General features: G+C 37.9%; 1 protein-coding gene and 1 pseudogene across 1 annotated transcript; both read left to right on the top strand.

The window, feature by feature from the left end:
* Window positions 1–5,754: 5,754 nt before the first annotated feature.
* Window positions 5,755–6,696, top strand: LOC129356585 (gastrula zinc finger protein XlCGF8.2DB-like; the record flags this gene model as incomplete). The annotated part of the gene is given in 2 exon segments (XM_055026165.1): window positions 5,755–6,067; window positions 6,070–6,696. Coding segments are annotated over 2 exon segments (609 nt in total), but the record flags the coding sequence as incomplete, so codon positions are not given.
* Window positions 6,697–9,316: 2,620 nt separating this feature from the next.
* Window positions 9,317–11,890, top strand: LOC129356569 (gastrula zinc finger protein XlCGF8.2DB-like; annotated as a pseudogene).
* The last annotated feature ends 7,832 nt before the right edge of the window (window positions 11,891–19,722 follow it).

Genomic DNA, 19,722 nt, shown 5'->3' with positions numbered 1-19,722 from the left:
ATACAAGGCTAGATATGTTGCTAAAGGATTCAGTCAAAAGAAAGGTGTGAACTATGATGAAACCTTTTCACCAACTGCTAGCATGACGAGCATCAGAGTGTTGATGCAAAAGGTAGCACAGGAGAACATTTTTGTTCACAAGATGGATGTAAAGACAGCATATTTACATGCTCCAATTGAATGTGAACTTTATATTGAACAACCAGAGGGCTACAAGAAGGAATCTCAAGAAAATGAGAAACTGGTGTATAAACTGCAAAAATGTCTTTATGGACTCAAACAGTCGGCAGAAACTGGAAGAAAATGTTGCATGACTACCTATGTGAAATCAAGTTTGTTCAAAACCCTGCTGATAATTGTGTTTACACAAAGATTAATGATACTGAAACTGTGCATATCATTATATGGGTCGATGATTTGATTATTGCTGCCAGTGATACGAATATTCTTAAAGATGTAAAAGAGAAACTTGCATCCAAATTTAAGATGAAGGACTTAGGAAAGTTGGCACATTTTCTTGGCATTGACTTTGAAAAAGAGGCTGACAGTGTTAAAATGTTACAGTCGAAGTATGTGAAGAAAATACTGGAAAAGTTTGACATGCAGAACTGTAAGCCACGAACTACCCCTTGTGAGCAGAAACTTAATTATGATGATAATGCTGAAGTAATGAGTGATCAGAAAATACAGGGAGGCAGTAGGAAGCTTAATCTATTTGTCAACATGTACAAGACCAGATTTAAGCTATGTAGTAAGTAAACTGGCACAATACTTTGCAAACCCAACCACAGAGCAGTGGAATACTGTAAAGCATGTTTTTAGGTATCTAAGAGGCACACAAGATAAAGAACTATGTTTTAAAAGGGGTGCCTGTGATAACCTTATATATGCATACAGTGATGCTGATTGGGCAGGTGACGTATCCGATCGAAGGAGTACAACAGGTTACTGTATGATCTAAATAAAGATGGTCCGTTAGTCTCATGGAAGACCAAAAGACAGCCTACAGTAGCTCTATCTACATGTGAAGCAGAGTACATGGCACTAGCTGCTACTATACAGGAATGCTTATACTTGAAACAACTGTTGTTCAACATGGATGGTCTGGATTATTTAGCTAAGATTTATGAGGACAATCAGGGTACCATATCCTTAGCCAAAAATCCTGTGAATAGACAAAGATGTAAACATATTGATACTAAATATCATTTTGTCAGAACAGTTGTAAATGAAGGAAAAGTATTTCTAGAGTACTATCCAACTAATGAAATGGTTGCAGATGTACTAACTAAACCAGCAACAAAGATTAAGTTGAGGAAGTATGAAATGTTTATGTTTGGCGAATCATGAATGTATTTTGGTTGAAATATTAAGTCAGAGGAAGCTACCCAAATGTGAGCAAGTGGGGTTGTTGACATTATGAATGTTTTTGTGCTCTCATTTGTTGTTGTTGTTGTTGTTTTTTTTTCTCATTATTGGATTATTGTGTGTCACATCACGTGACCTGTCTAATTGAACACACTTGTGTACAATAAAAGGGTGTGTCCTCCAAACAAAGGGAGAACAACACGAAAGCCAAACCGGTGCGAGTTTCTTGATGTCACGCTGAACGCTGTGCCGAAAACTGATTCTGCTAACACCCTCCCTTCCTTACTTCCTTAGTGTAATGCCCAGCACACATTATGTCGCGAATTGTTGACTCTTTATCAAAACCTCAGAGACACATTAGCCGACAGAAATCCTAGATATAAAGGTTTGATCGAACCGTGTTGTGTCCAACAATGGGCACAAAATAATAAGTCCAGTTCACTAACTTTGAAACCAGGCATTAATCAATTCCTCACTACAATCTATCTGCAATGCATGTGGCTTGTGTCAGTCCTGACTAAATGAAAATCATTATAACCTATTTATGTCACGTTAACGAAGAACAGCTGAAAAGTTACGGGGTTTTCTGGTAGAAATTTAACTTCTCCCCTAGTTATTTATGTTTTTTTTTTGCACGAACTGTTGAATAAACATTCATGTTGTTTCCGATGTCCGCTGGACTTCGGGTTGCATCGTGTCAGCTGTTCGGGATTCCCTCCGTGTTTCCCTCAGAAAGCACGAGGAGAATCCGCGCTTTCTGATTGGCTACCGGTCACAGTCAACAGGCTGCGTCACTCTCCCAGTCTGTGTAAATCCTTGATTTAGATCGGAGCGGCCACAACGATCTTCCGTAACACACAAGTCACAATCTCTGAACGAATATCGTTCTAAGATTGTCATCGGGGTAAAAAAAATCCTGTATTTTAAACTATTGCATCAGGAAGTCGGATTCTTCTCTATTTAAATCTAATTATTACTGAGGCCAATATACAATACTGACATCATAATCTGCACTTTTGGTTGAATGCAGTGTTTATTTCCACTTTGGCTTTATGTTGTTTAGTTTTTATTCAAGTACATTTATTGTTAATGGAGACTGAGAATCTATTTTATTTTTGGTTTTGGTTTTATTTATTTTGTGTATCAGTCCCAGTGTTAAGTGTCCTTTTGAAAGTAAAGTGTTTCTATCTTTGGCAGGAAACCCCATGTATTATTACGTAATTTCCATTAAATCAGTGTATAAAGGTCTTCAAATAATATTATCGTTTATTGCACAAATTTTTTGAGACAATTAATCGCCCAGCAAAATCTGTTATCGTGACAGGCCTAATTTCCAAACATATCCTATGTTGAGGTTCACGAAAGAATTGATTTTGTTAAAAATTGGAATGAAAGACTGGAGGGATTTCATGTATATAGAGCTGAAAATTGTTGTATTTGTTAAATGGGATCATTTGGATCTTCACCTTTAGATACTTGGAGATGTGCAGCCATGACATTTTCCTTCCGAGATCTGTTGTAGTTTTTGGCATATTCTCTATCAAAAAAGAATTATGATAAACTGTATGTTATTGTATTAACATGCTGTTTATGTCAAACTGTATGTAGTGTGTGCAATGTGAAGAGCAGAGGGCTCAGCTCAGAGCCCTGAGGAGAGCCAGTACTGATGCTGATAGATGAAGAGACATTGTGGTCCATTGTGACTAATTTCATGCATTATCAGTTTGACTCCCTTCCAGAACATTCCCACTTGATTGGACTTGAGGGATTGATTTGTATTATTCTGTACAATAGAGAAAGTTTGTGGGATTATTATCATTATTATTTTTTAACTCGACAATAGAATGTATATGATGATTGAGTTTGTTAAAAAAAAAATTAGCAGAAAAGTATTAGTGATAGTTTTTGCCTTTAAAGCAAAATGAGATTGAAACTGATTTAAAAAGTCGGAAAACAACCGAATCTCTGACCGGCGGTTGCCCATCTTTGTCTCACTTTTCGAGTGCTAGGTGAATGATATTTCACCCTATTTGCTCAAATTATCCAGAATAAACAATGTGAATGTCGACTGTCATAAAGTCTCCAAGAAGAAGAATAGGAGGAAGAACAATGAGATGGCGGATGTTCTGTTTTGTTGAATGTTTGAGTTTCTCTAATAAATATCTCCAGTCTAGCTTTAACGAGTTGTCATGGAAAAATTACAGTAAGGTCACATCTCCTAGTCATGTCATGTGAAATGTTTGTGAACTCTGACCAAAAGAATTGAATTTCTTGTAAAGAACTATTTGGGTTACTTGTACAAGGCTGGAAGGTTGTTTTCCACAGCTGCATAAGAACCAGACCGTCTTGCCCTTGTTTTTCCTTCCTTATCATTGTATAAAACTTGCATGTTGTCTCTGTAGTTTGGTTGATTATTATTGTCTTCAATAATTTAGTGTTTTTTTTTTTGTCTTAGTTGTATTTTTCTCTTTTCTGCTGCAGCTTATTCTGTTACTAGGAAAAGATTTTAGGTTCTGCAAAGAGAACTGGCACTTTATGAGAAATCTGTAGCTGTAATGATCGTAGGATCCACAAGGTGGCGGTAATGCGATGACATGAATGAACGACAGTCTTAAAACCCCGAAGAAGAAGAAAAGTGGTAGTAGAAGAAAAAGAAGTAGAAGAAGACTAAGAGGACAGCACATGGTCTGTGTTGTTGAATGTTTGAGTGTTTCTCTAATAAATATCTCCAGTCCAGCTTAAACCAGTGAATCAGCGAGCAGTGAACTGCAGAAACATTGACAGAGTTTAAAGAAATCATCGTCCAGTCGGAGGAAGAGATGGATGATCAGCGCAGACTGCTTGATTTCTCCCGGACTCCCCAGATCATCTTACACCGAATAGGTAGGAAACAGCAGCGTTTGGATGCAGGTTAAGGTCTAAATGTCTGCATCTTTCTGCATGAGGATCATTTTAGTAAACGCTCTTTTCCCGGATAAATGTTTTGTTAGCAGGTAAATGAACGCAGACATCACAATGAGAATGGCTGATTTATGGAGAGAAAATGACCTTTTTATGGCTCTTCCTCCTTTAACTACTGAGTCTTACTTTTGAAAACGGGAGAAATGTGAACAATGCAGCGCGAGGTTAGTAAAGAAAGCAGCATAAACTAATAATAGCGGTGTTTAGAAGCTGTAAAATGTAATAATTTGTAATAAATAAATTGTCAAACCAAACATCCTATAAAAGTTCAATCAACAAGCTGCACTGAGGTGATGCTTCATACGTAGATAAAAGAAGTTCAATGTCCAAAAACTTGAAGATTCCTTTTATAGTTTATTTCTCCAGTTTAACAAGCAAATAATAAAAATAAACTTTTCATTAGTGATGTGTCGAGTAATTCAGGAGGATTTTAATGAAGCACATAAAACAGAGAATTCACCTAAACCAGAATACAGTTAAAGTTTTTATTTTTAGTAATAAATCGTTGCTCCTGGTGAAACAGCGAATAACAAGCCAATCACAACTCTCTGTTTTCTATTTGTTTCTAGTTTCCTTTTTGATGCAGCCATTGTTTCATACAAACAGATTAATCAGAATCACAAACATCTTTTACTTGTTTATTTATTGTAAGGCTTCGTGTTGTTTTCACATTGCCTATTTTACATATATTGTCCACTTGATGTCACAGTGGAGCATATGAAGCACCGCGGTGCATCGGCTCATGAGTCCATGATGGGATGGAGTTCCTCAGAGCTTCATGAAGCTTCATCTCACCATCACTACTTTTCATTGTTTCTTCTCCTGCTCTGGTCAAAACCCACAGGCCCAACCAGTGCATGCTGGTCCTTTACCAGTCCCCATACTTACAGGAAATGGACCCACAGTTCTTCCTGTCTAACTTAGAAAAGCAAGTAACAAAGGAACTGTTTTAATGTTGAATGAATTCTCCTATTTAATTCAGTAAAGTTAAGAATTACTCTTTTTGTCCTTTTTCTTCTGCAGATTGCCTGCAATGTAACGTTTATAACCAGGAGAGGAGATCCACTCTGGACCAGGAGGAGTTTGAACCTCTGCAGGTGAAACAAGAACAAGAAGAGCCAGAAGATCATCAGATAAAAGAAGAACAGGAGGATCTAGAACACCTGCAGATAAAAGTGGAAGAGAAAGAAGTTTACTGCAGTCAGGGTGAAGAGCTGATTGCATTAAAACAGGAGACTGATACCTGCATGGTGGTTCCTGTTGATGAGCAAACATACCAAACTGAAACAGAACTAAACAGGAACCAAGACATCTTAAAAAAGCCTGATGAAACTGAGAACCAAAATCAGGAAAGAAGGAAACCTTTTTCATGTGTCATCTGTAAAAAGCATTTGACTTTCAAATCTGTTTTTGATGCTCACATGAACTCACACGGGTGAAAAGCCGTTTTCATGTGTGAACTGTGGAAAAAGTTTTAGTCGTAAACAGAATTTAACTCTGCACATGAGGATTCACACTGGTGAAAAGCCGTTTTCATGTGTGAACTGTGGAAAAAGTTTTAGTCATAAACAGAATTTATCTGAGCACATGAGGATTCACACTGGTGAAAAGCCGTTTTCATGTGTGAACTGTGGAAAAAGTTTTCGTCAAAAACAGGATTTAACTCGGCACATGAGGATTCACACTGGTGAAAAGCCGTTTTCATGTGTGAACTGTGGAAAAAGTTTTAGTCAAAAAAGGCATTAACTCAGCACATGAGGATTCACACTGGTGAAAAGCCGTTTTCATGTGTGACCTGTGGAAAAAGTTTTAGACATAAACTTTGTTTAACTCAGCACATGAGGATTCACACTGGTGAAAAGCCGTTTTCATGTGTGAACTGTGGAAAAAGTTTTAGTCATAAACATAATTTAACTAAGCACATGAGGATTCACACTGGTGAAAAGCCGTTTTTATGTGTGAACTGTGGAAAACGTTTTACTCATAAACACCATTTAACTAAGCACATGAGGATTCACACTGGTGAAAAGCCGTAGAAGTATTTCCGATATAGGCCTGTCGCGATAAACGATAAATCAATTGATCACACAATAAATTAAACTATCAACCTCATTTCAATTATCGTCTATATCATTTCTTCCTGCCTTTTTACCTTACTGTTGGTTCTCTTACACTGAATGAAAAATGGCTCCACTCCACTGACCCTCTGTTGACATTATGAATGTTTTTGTGCTCTCATTTGTTGTTGTTGTTGTTTTTTTCTCATTATTGGATTATTGTGTGTCACATCACGTGACCTGTCTAATTGAACACACTTCTGTACAATAAAAGGGTGTGTCCTCCAAACAAAGGGAGAACAACACGAAAGCCAAACCGGTGCGAGTTTCTTGATGTCACGCTGAACGCTGTGCCGAAAACTGATTCTGCTAACACCCTCCCTTCCTTACTTCCTTAGTGTAATGCCCAGCACACATTATGTCGCGAATTGTTGACTCTTTATCAAAACCTCAGAGACACATTAGCCGACAGAAATCCTAGATATAAAGGTTCATCGAACCATGTTGTGTCCAACAATGGGCACAAAATAATAAGTCCAGTTCACTAACTTTGAAACCAGGCATTAATCAATTCCTCACTACAATCTATCTGCAATGCATGTGGCTTGTGTCAGTCCTGACTAAATGAAAATCATTATAACCTATTTATGTCACGTTAACGAAGAACAGCTGAAAAGTTACGGGGTTTTCTGGTAGAAATTTAACTTCTCCCCTAGTTATTTATGTTTTTTTTTTTTTTTGCACGAACTGTTGAATAAACATTCATGTTGTTTCCGATGTCCGCTGGACTTCGGGTTGCATCGTGTCAGCTGTTCGGGATTCCCTCCGTGTTTCCCTCAGAAAGCACGAGGAGAATCCGCGCTTTCTGATTGGCTACCGGTCACAGTCAACAGGCTGCGTCACTCTCCCAGTCTGGGTAAATCCTTGATTTAGATCGGAGCGGCCACAACGATCTTCCGTAACACACAAGTCACAATCTCTGAACGAATATCGTTCTAAGATTGTCATCGGGGTAAAAAATCCTGTATTTTAAACTATTGCATCAGGAAGTCGGATTCTTCTCTATTTAAATCTAATTATTACTGAAGGCCAATATACAATACTGACATCATAATCTGCACTCTTTTGGTTGAATGCAGTGTTTATTTCCACTTTGGCTTTATGTTGTTTAGTTTTTATTCAAGTACATTTATTGTTAATGGAGACTGAGAATCTATTTTATTTTTGGTTTTGGTTTTATTTATTTGTGTATCAGTCCCAGTGTTAAGTGTCCTTTTGAAAGTAAAGTGTTTCTATCTTTGGCAGGAAACCGCATGTATTATTACGTAATTTCCATTAAATCAGTGTATAAAGGTCTTCAAATAATATTATCGTTTATTGCACAAATTTTTTGAAACAATTAATCGCCCAGCAAAATCTGTTATCGTGACAGGCCTAATTTCCAAACATATTCTATGTTGAGGTTCACGAAAGAATTGATTTTGTTAAAAATTGGAATGAAAGACTGGAGGGATTTCATGTCTATAGAGCTGAAAATTGTTGTATTTGTTAAATGGGATCATTTGGATCTTCACCTTTAGATACTTGGAGATGTGCAGCCATGACATTTTCCTTCCGAGATCTGTTGTAGTTTTTGGCATATTCTCTATCAAAAAAGAATTATGATAAACTGTATGTTATTGTATTAACATGCTGTTTATGTCAAACTGTATGTAGTGTGTGCAATGTGAAGAGCAGAGGGCTCAGCTCAGAGCCCTGAGGAGAGCCAGTACTGATGCTGATAGATGAAGAGACATTGTGGACCATTGTGACTAATTTCATGCATTATCAGTTTGACTCCCTTCCAGAACATTCCCACTTGTTTGGACTTGAGGGATTGATTTGTATTATTCTGTACAATAGAGAAAGTTTGTGGGGATTATTATCATTATTTTTTTAACTCGACAATAGAATGTATATGATGATTGAGTTTGTTAAAAAAAAAATTAGCAGAAAAGTATTAGTGATAGTTTTGCCTTTAAAGTAAAATGAGATTGAAACTGATTTGAAAACTCGGAAAACAACCGAATCTCTGACCGGCGGTTGCCCATCTTTGTCTCACTTTTCGAGTGCTAGGTGAATGATATTTCACCCTATTTGCTCAAATTATCCAGAATAAACAATGTGAATGTCGACTGTCATAAAGACTCCAAGAAGAAGAATAGGAGGAAGAACAATGAGATGGCGGATGTTCTGTTTTGTGAATGTTTGAGTTTCTCTAATAAATATCTCCAGTCCAGCTTTAACGAGTTGTAATGGAAAAATTACAGTAAGGTCACATCTGCTAGTCATGTCATGTGAAATGTTTGTGAACTCTGACCAAAAGAATTGAATTTCTTGTAAAGAACTATTTGGGTTACTTGTACAAGGCTGGAAGGTTGTTTTCCACAGCTGCATAAGAACCAGACCGTCTTGCCCTTGTTTTTCCTTCCTTATCATTGTATAAAAACATCCATGTTGTCTCTGTAGTTTGGTTGATTATTATTGTCTTCAATAATTTAGTGTTTCTTTTGTCTTAGTTGTATTTTTCTCTTTTCTGCTGCAGCTTATTCTGTTACTAGGAAAAGATTTTAGGTTCTGCAAAGAGAACTGGCACTTTATGAGAAATCTGTAGCTGTAATGATCGTAGGATCCACAAGGTGGCGGTAATGCGATGACATGAATGAACGACAGTCTTAAAACCCCGAAGAAGAAGAAAAAGTAGTAGTAGAAGAAAAAGAAGTAGAAGAAGACTAAGAGGACGGCACGTGGTCTGTGTTGTTGAATGTTTGAGTGTTTCTCTAATAAATATCTTCAGTCCAGCTTAAACGAGTGAATCGGCGAGCAGTGAACTGCAGGAACATTGACAGAGTTTAAAGAAATCATCGTCCAGTCGGAGGAAGAGATGGATGATCAGCGCAGACTGCTTGATTTCTCCCGGACTCCCCAGATCATCTTACACCAAATAGGTAGGAAACAGCAGCGTTTGGATGCAGGTTAAGGTCTAAATGTCTGCACCTTTCTGCATGAGGATCATTTTAGTAAACGCTCTTTTCCCGGATAAATGTTTTGTTAGCAGGTAAATGAACGCAGACATCACAATGAGAATGGCTGATTTATGGAGAGAAAATGACCTTTTTATGGCTCTTCCTCCTTTAACTACTGAGTCTTTCTTTTGAAAACGGGAGAAATGTGAACAATGCAGCGCGAGGTTAGTTAAGAAAGCAGCATAAACTAATAATAGCGGTGTTAGAAGCTGTAAAATGTAATAATTTGTAATAAATAAATTGTTGTGGCGATTGTTTGCTTCATACGTAGATAAAAGAAGTTCAATGTTCAAAAACTTTAAGATTCCTTTTATAGTTTATTTTTCTAGTTTAAGAAGCAAATAATAAAAATAACTTTTCATTAGTGATGTGTCGAGTAATCCAGGAGGATTTTAATGAAGCACATAAAACAGAGAATTCACCTAAACCAGAATACAGTCAAAGTTTTATTTTTAGTAATAAATCGTTGCCCCTGGTGAAACAGCGAATAACAAGCCAATCACAACTCTCTGTTTTCTATTTGTTTCTAGTTTCCTTTATGATGCAGCCATGGTTTCATACAAACAGATTAATCAGAATCACAAACATCTTTTACTTGTTTACTCATTGTAAGGCTTCGTGTTGTTTTCACGTGCCTATTTTACATATATTGTCCACTTGATGTCACAGTGGAGCATATGAAGCACCGCGGTGCATCGGCTCATGAGTCCATGATGGGATGGAGTTCCTCAGAGCTTCATGAAGCTTCATCTCACCATCACTACTTTTCATTGTTTCTTCTCCTGCTCTGGTCAAACCACAGGCCCAACCAGTGCATGCTGGTCCTTTACCAGTCCCCATACTTACAGGAAATGGACCCACAGTTCTTCCTGTCTAACTTAGAAAAGCAAGTAACAAAGGAACTGTTTTAAATGTTGAATGAATTCTCCTATTTAATTCAGTAAAGTTAAGAATTACTCTTTTTGTCTGTTTTCTTCTGCAGATTGCCTGCAATGTAACGTTTATAACCAGGAGAGGAGATCCACTCTGGACCAGGAGGAGTTTGAACCTCTGCAGGTGAAACAAGAACAAGAAGAACCAGAAAATCATCAGATAAAAGAAGAACAGGAGGATCTAGAACACCTGCAGATAAAAGAGGAAGAGAAAGAAGTTTACTGCAGTCATAGTGAAGAACTGATTGAATTAAAACAGGAGACTGATACCTGCATGGTGGTTCCTGTTGATGAGCAAACATACCAAACTGAATCAGAACCAAATGGGAACCAAGACATCTTAACAAATCCTGATGAAACTGAGAACAAAAATCAGGAAAGAAGGAAACCTTTTTCATGTGTCATTTGTAAAAAGTATTTTACTTTCAAATCTGTTTTTGATGCTCACATGAGAACTCACACGGGTGAAAAGCCTTTTTCATGTGTGAACTGTGGAAAAAGTTTTTTAGTCGTAAACAGAATTTAACTCTGCACATGATGATTCACACTGGTGAAAAGCCGTTTTCATGTGTGGACTGTGGGAAAAGTTTTAGTCATAAACTGTGTTTAACTCGGCACATGATGATTCACACTGGTGAAAAGCCGTTTTCATGTGTGAACTGTGGAAAAAGTTTTAGTCATAAACTGTGTTTAACTCGGCACATGATGATTCACACTGGTGAAAAGCCGTTTTCATGTGTGAACTGTGGAAAAAGTTTTAGTCATAAACAGAATTTATCTGAGCACATGAGGATTCACACTGGTGAAAAGCCGTTTTCATGTGTGGACTGTGGAAAATGTTTTAGTCAAAAACATAATTTAACTAAGCACATGAGGATTCACACTGGTGAAAAGCCGTTTTCATGTGGGAACTGTGGAAAAAGTTTTAGTCGAAAACTTTGTTTAACTCGGCACATGAGGATTTACACTAATGAAAAACCTTTTTCATGTGTGAACTGTGGAAAACGTTTTAGTCATAAACATTGTTTAACTCTGCACATGAGAATTCACACCAATGAAAAACGTTTTTCATGTGTGAACTGTGGAAAAAGTTTTAGTGAAAAACAGAATTTAACTCGACACATAAGGATTCACACTGGTGAAAAGCCGTTTTCATGTGGAAACTGTGGAAAAAGTTTTAGTCAAAAAGAGCATTTAACTAAGCACATAAGGATTCACACTGGTGAAAAGCCGTAGAAGTATTTCCGATATAGGCCTGTCGCGATAAACGATAAATCAATTAATCACACAATAAATTAAAACTATCAACCTCATTTCAATTATCGTCTATATCGTTTCTTCCTGCCTTTTTATCTTACTGTTGATTCTCTTACACTGAATGAAAAAAGGCTCCACTCCACTGACCCTCTGTTGACATTATGAATGTTTTTGTGCTCTCATTTGTTGTTGTTGTTGTTGTTTTTCTCATTATTGGATTATTGTGTGTCACATCACGTGACCTGTCTAATTGAACACACTTCTGTACAATAAAAGGGTGTCCTCCAAACAAAGGGAGAACAACACGAAAGCCAAACCGGTGCGAGTTTCTTGATGTCACGCTGAACGCTGTGCCGAAAACTGATTCTGCTAACACCCTCCCTTCCTTACTTCCTTAGTGTAATGCCCAGCACACATTATGTCGCGAATTGTTGACTCTTTATCAAAACCTCAGAGACACATTAGCCGACAGAAATCCTAGATATAAAGGTTTGATCGAACCGTGTTGTGTCCAACAATGGGCACAAAATAATAAGTCCAGTTCACTAACTTTGAAACCAGGCATTAATCAATTCCTCACTACAATCTATCTGCAATGCATGTGGCTTGTGTCAGTCCTGACTAAATGAAAATCATTATAACCTATTTATGTCACGTTAACGAAGAACAGCTGAAAAGTTACGGGGTTTTCTGGTAGAAATTTAACTTCTCCCCTAGTTATTTATGTTTTTTTTGCACGAACTGTTGAATAAACATTCATGTTGTTTCCGATGTCCGCTGGACTTCGGGTTGCATCGTGTCAGCTGTTCGGGATTCCCTCCGTGTTTCCCCTCAGAAAGCACGAGGAGAATCCGCGCTTTCTGATTGGCTACCGGTCACAGTCAACAAGCTGCGTCACTCTCCCAGTCTGGGTAAATCTTTGATTTAGATCGGAGCGGCCACAACGATCTTCCGTAACACACAAGTCACAATCTCTGAACGAATATCGTTCTAAGATTGTCATCGGGGTAAAAAATCCTGTATTTTAAACTATTGCATCAGGAAGTCGGATTCTTCTCTATTTAAATCTAATTATTACTGAAGGCCAATATACAATACTGACTTCATAATCTGCACTCTTTGGTTGAATGCAGTGTTTATTTCCACTTTGGCTTTATGTTGTTTAGTTTTTATTCAAGTACATTTATTGTTAATGGAGACTGAGAATCTATTTTATTTTTGGTTTTGGTTTTATTTATTTTGTGTATCGGTCCCAGTGTAAATGACCTTATTAGTAATTTGTGTTTCCTCATTTAAAAACGAGTATTTGTTAACATAAGAATTTATGCTTTTATTTTGAAAGGGTTTTAAACGGAAGTGTGGTGAAGTGTGACGCCAACGTTAGACAATTAACTGACAATTAACTGCTGGTCATCGCGCAGAAAGAGAGCGCTCAGGTTGGAGTGAAGCTAATAAGGAGTAGTTCAGATTAGAGTGTAAACAGTCAGTTGGTTGGCGCTTGGTTGATGGGGAACAAGGTGAGAGTTTTTAATATGTAATATATATTTAGTTTTACTGTAAAATGTGTAATTTGCTTTGGGTGTGACGGTTGCGTTATTATACGGCACTAATATTCGTTGATTAACCGTTAATAGTTAATATGTTGCACTTTATGACAGGTTTAATTACAGAATGTAAGAAATTGATTTATATGTTAAAGTAAAATGTGAAAACAACACTGTTTGAGTTATTAATGTATTAAAAAAAAGGCATTAAATAAACGTTGTGAACCATCAGTTTGAGAGACCATCCATTCAACCGGGACGCTACAGTAAGAGCTTGACCCAAGAGGAGTAAGAGCTTCACCCAGAGCTAAGAAAAAGTTCAATCCACCCTCAGCACCGAAGTCCCAGCGAAAGCCACATTAAGGTTCCAGCTCCACGGCTCCAAACAACGTCTTCTGGGATTTGATGGTCAACTTTATCACCCTGTCTTCACCATGGAAACATCTGAAAAGGAAACAGAGTACATCGAGGACCTACCTGTCAACGAGGAAGAGGAGCCTTCATGCTCTGTTCGTCAAAGGAGGCCCACAGAAAAAATGCGAGCATATCAGGAGGAGGAAGCCCACAAAAAGGAAAAACGTCTGCTCAAAGTTTATGATCAATGGAAAGGCAAGTACGTACGACAAGAGAACAACTGAAAGGAGACATAACAAACAGTCAAATTGCTTCACTCCTGGACATCTTAGAAAAGGAAAGGGATAGTGTCATAAAGTTATATACAGAAATAAGGGAAATCATTACTCCCTGCAGTGACACTAGGCGACTTATAGATGCATGCGAAGCGGTCACTAATGACATTATCAAAGTTGCATATGAAAGACTCTCAGGGATAGATGATTATGACAGAGGAAAAGTGAAGGCACGTCTACGTGAACTTCTTACTCCAGACTATGCTCAATCCATTTACAGTTCTTCCATGACACACTCAAGTAAACGCTCAGCTGCCAGTAACTCAAACTCTGCAAGGTCAATAGCAGATGTAAAGAGAGCAGAGGCTGCAGCAGAGTTGGCAGCCAAGGAGGCAGAGTATGAATTGTTATTAGAAGAAGAAAACAAAAAGAAAGGATTCAGCTCTTGGAGGAAAGGCAGAAAAGGGAACTAGAACCTCAAAAACGTGAGCTAGAGAGATTAAAAGCTGAAAAGGAGTTAAAGGCAGCACGAGCTAGATTAATAACTTATGACCAGGAGATAAAGAGGGAAAGTAGTGTTCATCTTGACTGTACTAGAGCACATCAGAAGGCTTCTGTAGTTTCTGCTCCCATTCAAGTCCCTAACAGCAACATTGTGTCCACCTCGTCTCCACAAGCAGATGTTCTTTATTTAGCCCAAGCATTACAGGATAGTATCACAATGAACAGACTGCCAATGCCTGAGCCCTCCACGTTCACAGGTGACCCAATAGAGTTCATCGAGTGGAAAGCTTCATTTGTTGCACTCATTGACAAAAAGAACATCTCACCTGCAGACAAGCTGCACTACTTAAAGAATATGTAGGAGGTTCAGCTCGACAACACTTGATGGCATCTTTTACAGAAATGACGGTGATGCCTACCATGATGCATGGGAACGCCTCAACCAAAGTATGGACATCCATTTATTGTACAGAAAGCGTACAGACAAAGACTGGCAAATTGGCCAAAGATACAAACAAATGACTCTATAGGATTTAGAACATTTGCAGACTTCATTCAAACATGTCATGAAGCTATGCCACACATAGATGGGTTAAGCATTCTCAACGATTGTGAGGAGAATCAAAAACTTGTTCAAAAGTTACCGAACTGGGCAGCTGCAAGGTGGAATCGTCAAACTACTCAGTACATGAAAGAAAATGGGAAGTTTTCAAGTTTAAAACACTTTACTGAGTTCATGTCTTCTGAAGCTGAGATTATGTGCAATCCAATCACATCTTTTCAGGCTCTCCACTCAACAGACTTCACCAAAATCACCAGTAAAGCTTACCAGAAAGAAAAAAGGCCCAACTCCAGTGTTCTCCATACACAGGTGGTAACAGAAACGGAAAGCTCAAAACAAAGGTCAAATATTAAACCACCATGCATGCTCTGTCAAGATAACGGACACAAGCTTCATAGTTGTCCTCAATTCAAAGGAAAATCACTTGAGGAACGAAGAAAATACATAAGGATGAAAGACTTTGTTACGGTTGTCTGAAACCTGACACAGCGCAAAGGACTGTCGTTACAGACTTGCATGTGAATATGCAAGAAAAAACACCCAACATGTCTTCATGACTTTAACTATGACAGCGACAAATCACAAACAAACCAAGTTCAAATGAGCACAGAACAAGCTGCAACAACCTTGTCTCTTAATGCAGAATCCAACGAACAATGTGTAAGCACTTCAATGATTGTGCCAGTATGGTTTTCAGAGCAACAACCAGGTAATGAAAGGCTTGTTTATGCACTCTTAGACACCCAAAGTGACACAGTGTTCATTGACCAAGACGTTTCTAACAATCTCAAGGCTAAGTCAACCCCAATAAGATTAAGACTCACCACAATGCTTGGTAAAAATGCAGTTGTGTCAAGTGAGCGTGTCTCAGGTCTCAAAGTGAGAGGCTACAACTCCTCTGAAATAATTGAACTCCCTCCTGCTTACACTAAAGACTGTATACCAGTTAATCGCTCTCACATTCCTTCCTGTGAAACGGCAAGGCAATGGAATCATCTCAAGGAAATAGTGAATGAGATTCCACCACAGCTAGAATGTGAAGTTGGGCTTTTAATTGGCTACAGCTGTTCCAAGGCATTAGCTCCAAGGCAGGTCATCTTAGGAGGAGAAGGTGAACCCTATGCTGTCTGCACAGCATTGGGCTGGAGTATTGTAGGCCCCACATTGTCTCACAATGATTCTTTTAACATGTCTACTGTATGCCACAGAGTCACAGTCAAAGAGCTCCCTTTAATGACTCCCACTGATGCACCAGAGGTTCTTGAGTCTGACTTTAAGGATGATAACAAGGATAACAAATCAGTGTCTCAAGATGATATTCTCTTTCTGAATATACTAAAGGAAGGCATTTATAAAAACAATGAAGGACATTATGAAATGCCACTTCCATTTAAGGAGAGACCTCTGTTACCAGACAATAAGCAAATGGCCACTGTACGACTTCAAAGCCTCAAAAACAAACTGTCAAAGGACCAAAGATACAAGGATCAATATGTAAAGTTTATGAGCGAAGTCATAGAGAAGGGTGATGCAGAGGAAGTTCACAGCGAAGCAAAAGAAGGAGAAAGGTGGTGTATTCCCATCACGGAATGTGTCATCCTCAAGAACCAGACGAACTCAGAGTAGTCTTTGATACTTCTGAGCAAAATCCAGCAGATATTGCATCCAGAGGTTCAAGTGCAAGTGAGCTCATGTCATCAGATGGTTCAAAGGGCCACAGTTTCTGTGGGACAAGGAAATCCCTCCAGCTGAAAGGATCGACATAACTTACCACTTGGAGATCCAGAGGTTAAAAGGGCACATGCATTGAACACTTTCAAAACAGAGAAGAAAAGTTTGGCAGACAAGTTAACAAAGTTTTCTTCTTGGTACAAAGCCACTCAAGCCATTGCTCGACTAATTCGCTGTGCCAAAAGAAATAAACAACAGGTCATAGCACAGTACAAGAAAGACAAAACGCTAAATGTGTTATTCTAAAGGATGTACAAGCAATGAATATGCAGAGGAGATAAAATGCTTACAAACAAGGGCACTTCCTCACAACAGCAAGCTGTTTCGAATGGACACTTTTCTTGACAGTGATGGACTCCTTAAGGTGGGAGGAAGGCTGGATGATGCTTCCTTCTCTTCCTCAAACAGCTCAGAGCCATTGACCCCATATCACCTCCTCACCATGAAGTCAAAGGCAGCCCTTCCCCCTCCAGGTAAATTCATCAAGGAAGACATTTATGCACGGAAAGATGGCGGCAGGTGCAATACCTGGCAGAGCAGTTTTGGTCACGTTGGAAAAGGGAGTATCTATCCAACATCGCAACAAGGCAGAATGGCACACTCCAAAAAGAAACCTGAAGGTTGGAGATGTTGTCATGGAAAAGATGGACGACTTACCTCGCAATGAATGGAGATTAGCACGTGTAATGGACATAGTAACTGATAAAGACGGACTTGTAAGAAAAGTAAAGATTCGTTTTGGAGAACGGAAGATGGAGAATGGACAATGTTCTCAGAAACTTTCTATAGTGGAACGCCCAGTTCAGAAACTGGTTCTACTATTAGAGACTGTTTAATTATAAGCAAAGTTGCATTCTTTTCCATGTTCTGAGTTTTCATAAAAGTTAGGTCATTTATTTTTTAGGAAATCATTATCGCTCCATTTATTTAGTTAAACTTTAATGATTTGGTGGGAGTGTAAATGACCTTATTAGTATTTTGTGTTTCCTCATTTAAAAACGAGCATTTGTTAACATAAGAATTTATGCTTTTATTTTGAAAGGGTTTTAAACGGAAGTGTGGTGACGCCAACGTTAGACAATTAACTGACAATTAACTGCTGGTCATCGCGCAGAAAGAGAGCGCTCAGGTTGGAGTGAAGCTAATAAAGGAGTAGTTCAGATTAGAGTGTAGACAGTCAGTTGGTTGGCGCTTGGTTGATGGGGAACAAGGTGAGAGTTTTAATATGTAAATATATTTAGTTTTACTGTAAAATGTGTAATTTGCTTTGGGTGTGACGTTTGCGTTATTATACGGCACTAATATTCGTTGATTAACCGTTAATAGTTAATATGTTGCACTTTATGACAGGTTTAATTACAGAATGTAAGAAAATTGATTTATATGTTAAAGTAAAATGTGAAAACAACACTGTTTGAGTTATTAATGTATTTTTTTTGTATGTTCTGTAGCTCTTACGGTGTGTTCACAAAAAAAAAGGCATTAAATAAACGTTGTGAACCATCAGTTTGAGAGACCATCCATTCAACCGGGACGCTACACCCAGTGTTAAGTGTCCTTTTGAAAGTAAAGTGTTTCTATCTTGGCAGGAAACCGCATGTATTATTACGTAATTTCCATAAATCAGTGTATAAAGGTCTTCAAATAATATTATCATTTATTGCAACAATTTGTTGAGACAATTAATCGCCCAGCAAAATCTCTGTTATCGTGACAGGCCTAATTTCCAAACATATCCTATGTTGAGGTTAACGAAAGAATTGATTTTGTTAAAAATTGGAATGAAAGACTGGAGGGATTTCATGTCTATAGAGCTGAAAATTGTTGTATTTGTTAAATGGGATCATTTGGATCTTCACCTTTAGATACTTGGAGATGTGCAGCCATGACATTTTCCTTCCGAGATCTGTTGTAGTTTTTGGCATATTCTCTATCAAAAAAGAATTATGATAAACTGTATGTATTGTATTAACATGCTGTTTATGTCAAACTGTATGTAGTGTGTGCAATGTGAAGAGCAGAGGGCTCAGCTCAGAGCCCTGAAGAGAGCAGTACTGATGATGATAGATGAAGAGACATTGTGGTCCATGTGACTAATTTCATGCATTATCAGTTTGACTCCCTTCCAGAACATTCCCACTTGATTGGACTTGAGGGATTGATTGTATTATTCTGTACAATAGAGAAAGTTTGTGGGGATTATTATCTTATTATTTTTTAACTCGACAATAGAATGTATGATGATTGAGTTTGTTAAAAAAAAAAAATTAGCAGAAAAGTATTAGTGATAGTTTTGCCTTTAAAGTAAAAATGAGATTGAAACTGATTTGAAAAGTCGGAAAACAACCGAATCTCTGACGGCGGTTGCCCATCTTTGTCTCACTTTTCGAGTGCTAGGTGAATGATATTTAACCCTATTTGCTCAAATTATCCAGAATAAACAATGTGAATGTCGACTGTCATAAAGTCTCCAGAAGAAGAATAGGAGGAAGAACAATGAGATGGCGGATGTTCTGTTTTGTTGAATGTTTGAGTTTCTCTAATAAATATCTCCAGTCTAGCTTTAACGAGTTGTCATGGAAAAATTACAGTAAGGTCACATCTGCTAGTCATGTCATGTGAAATGTTTGTGAACTCTGACCAAAAGAATTGAATTTCTTGTAAAGAACTATTTGGGTTACTTGTACAAGGCTGGAAGGTTGTTTTCCACAGCTGCATAAGAACCAGACCGTCTTGCCCTTGTTTTTCCTTCCTTATCATTGTATAAAAACTTGCATGTTGTCTCTGTAGTTTGGTTGATTATTATTGTCTTCAATAATTTAGTGTTTTTTTTGTCTTAGTTGTATTTTTCTCTTTTCTGCTGCAGCTTATTCTGTTACTAGGAAAGATTTTAGGTTCTGCAAAGAGAACTGGCACTTTATGAGAAATCTGTAGCTGTAATGATCGTAGGATCCAAGGTGGCGGTAATGCGATGACATGAATGAACGACAGTCTTAAAACCCCGAAGAAGAAGAAAAAGTAGTAGTAGAGAAAAAGAAGTAGAAGAAGACTAAGAGGACAGCACATGGTCTGTGTTGTTGAATGTTTGAGTGTTTCTCTAATAAATATCTTC

Source organism: Poeciliopsis prolifica, unplaced genomic scaffold (genome assembly GCF_027474105.1).
Source record: "Poeciliopsis prolifica strain line A6 unplaced genomic scaffold, Auburn_PproV2 SCAFFOLD179, whole genome shotgun sequence".
Classification (NCBI taxonomy): Eukaryota; Metazoa; Chordata; class Actinopteri; order Cyprinodontiformes; family Poeciliidae; genus Poeciliopsis; species Poeciliopsis prolifica.
The sequence above is the reverse complement of the archived record's forward strand: the minus strand, read 5'-3'. Positions and strand labels throughout refer to the sequence as shown.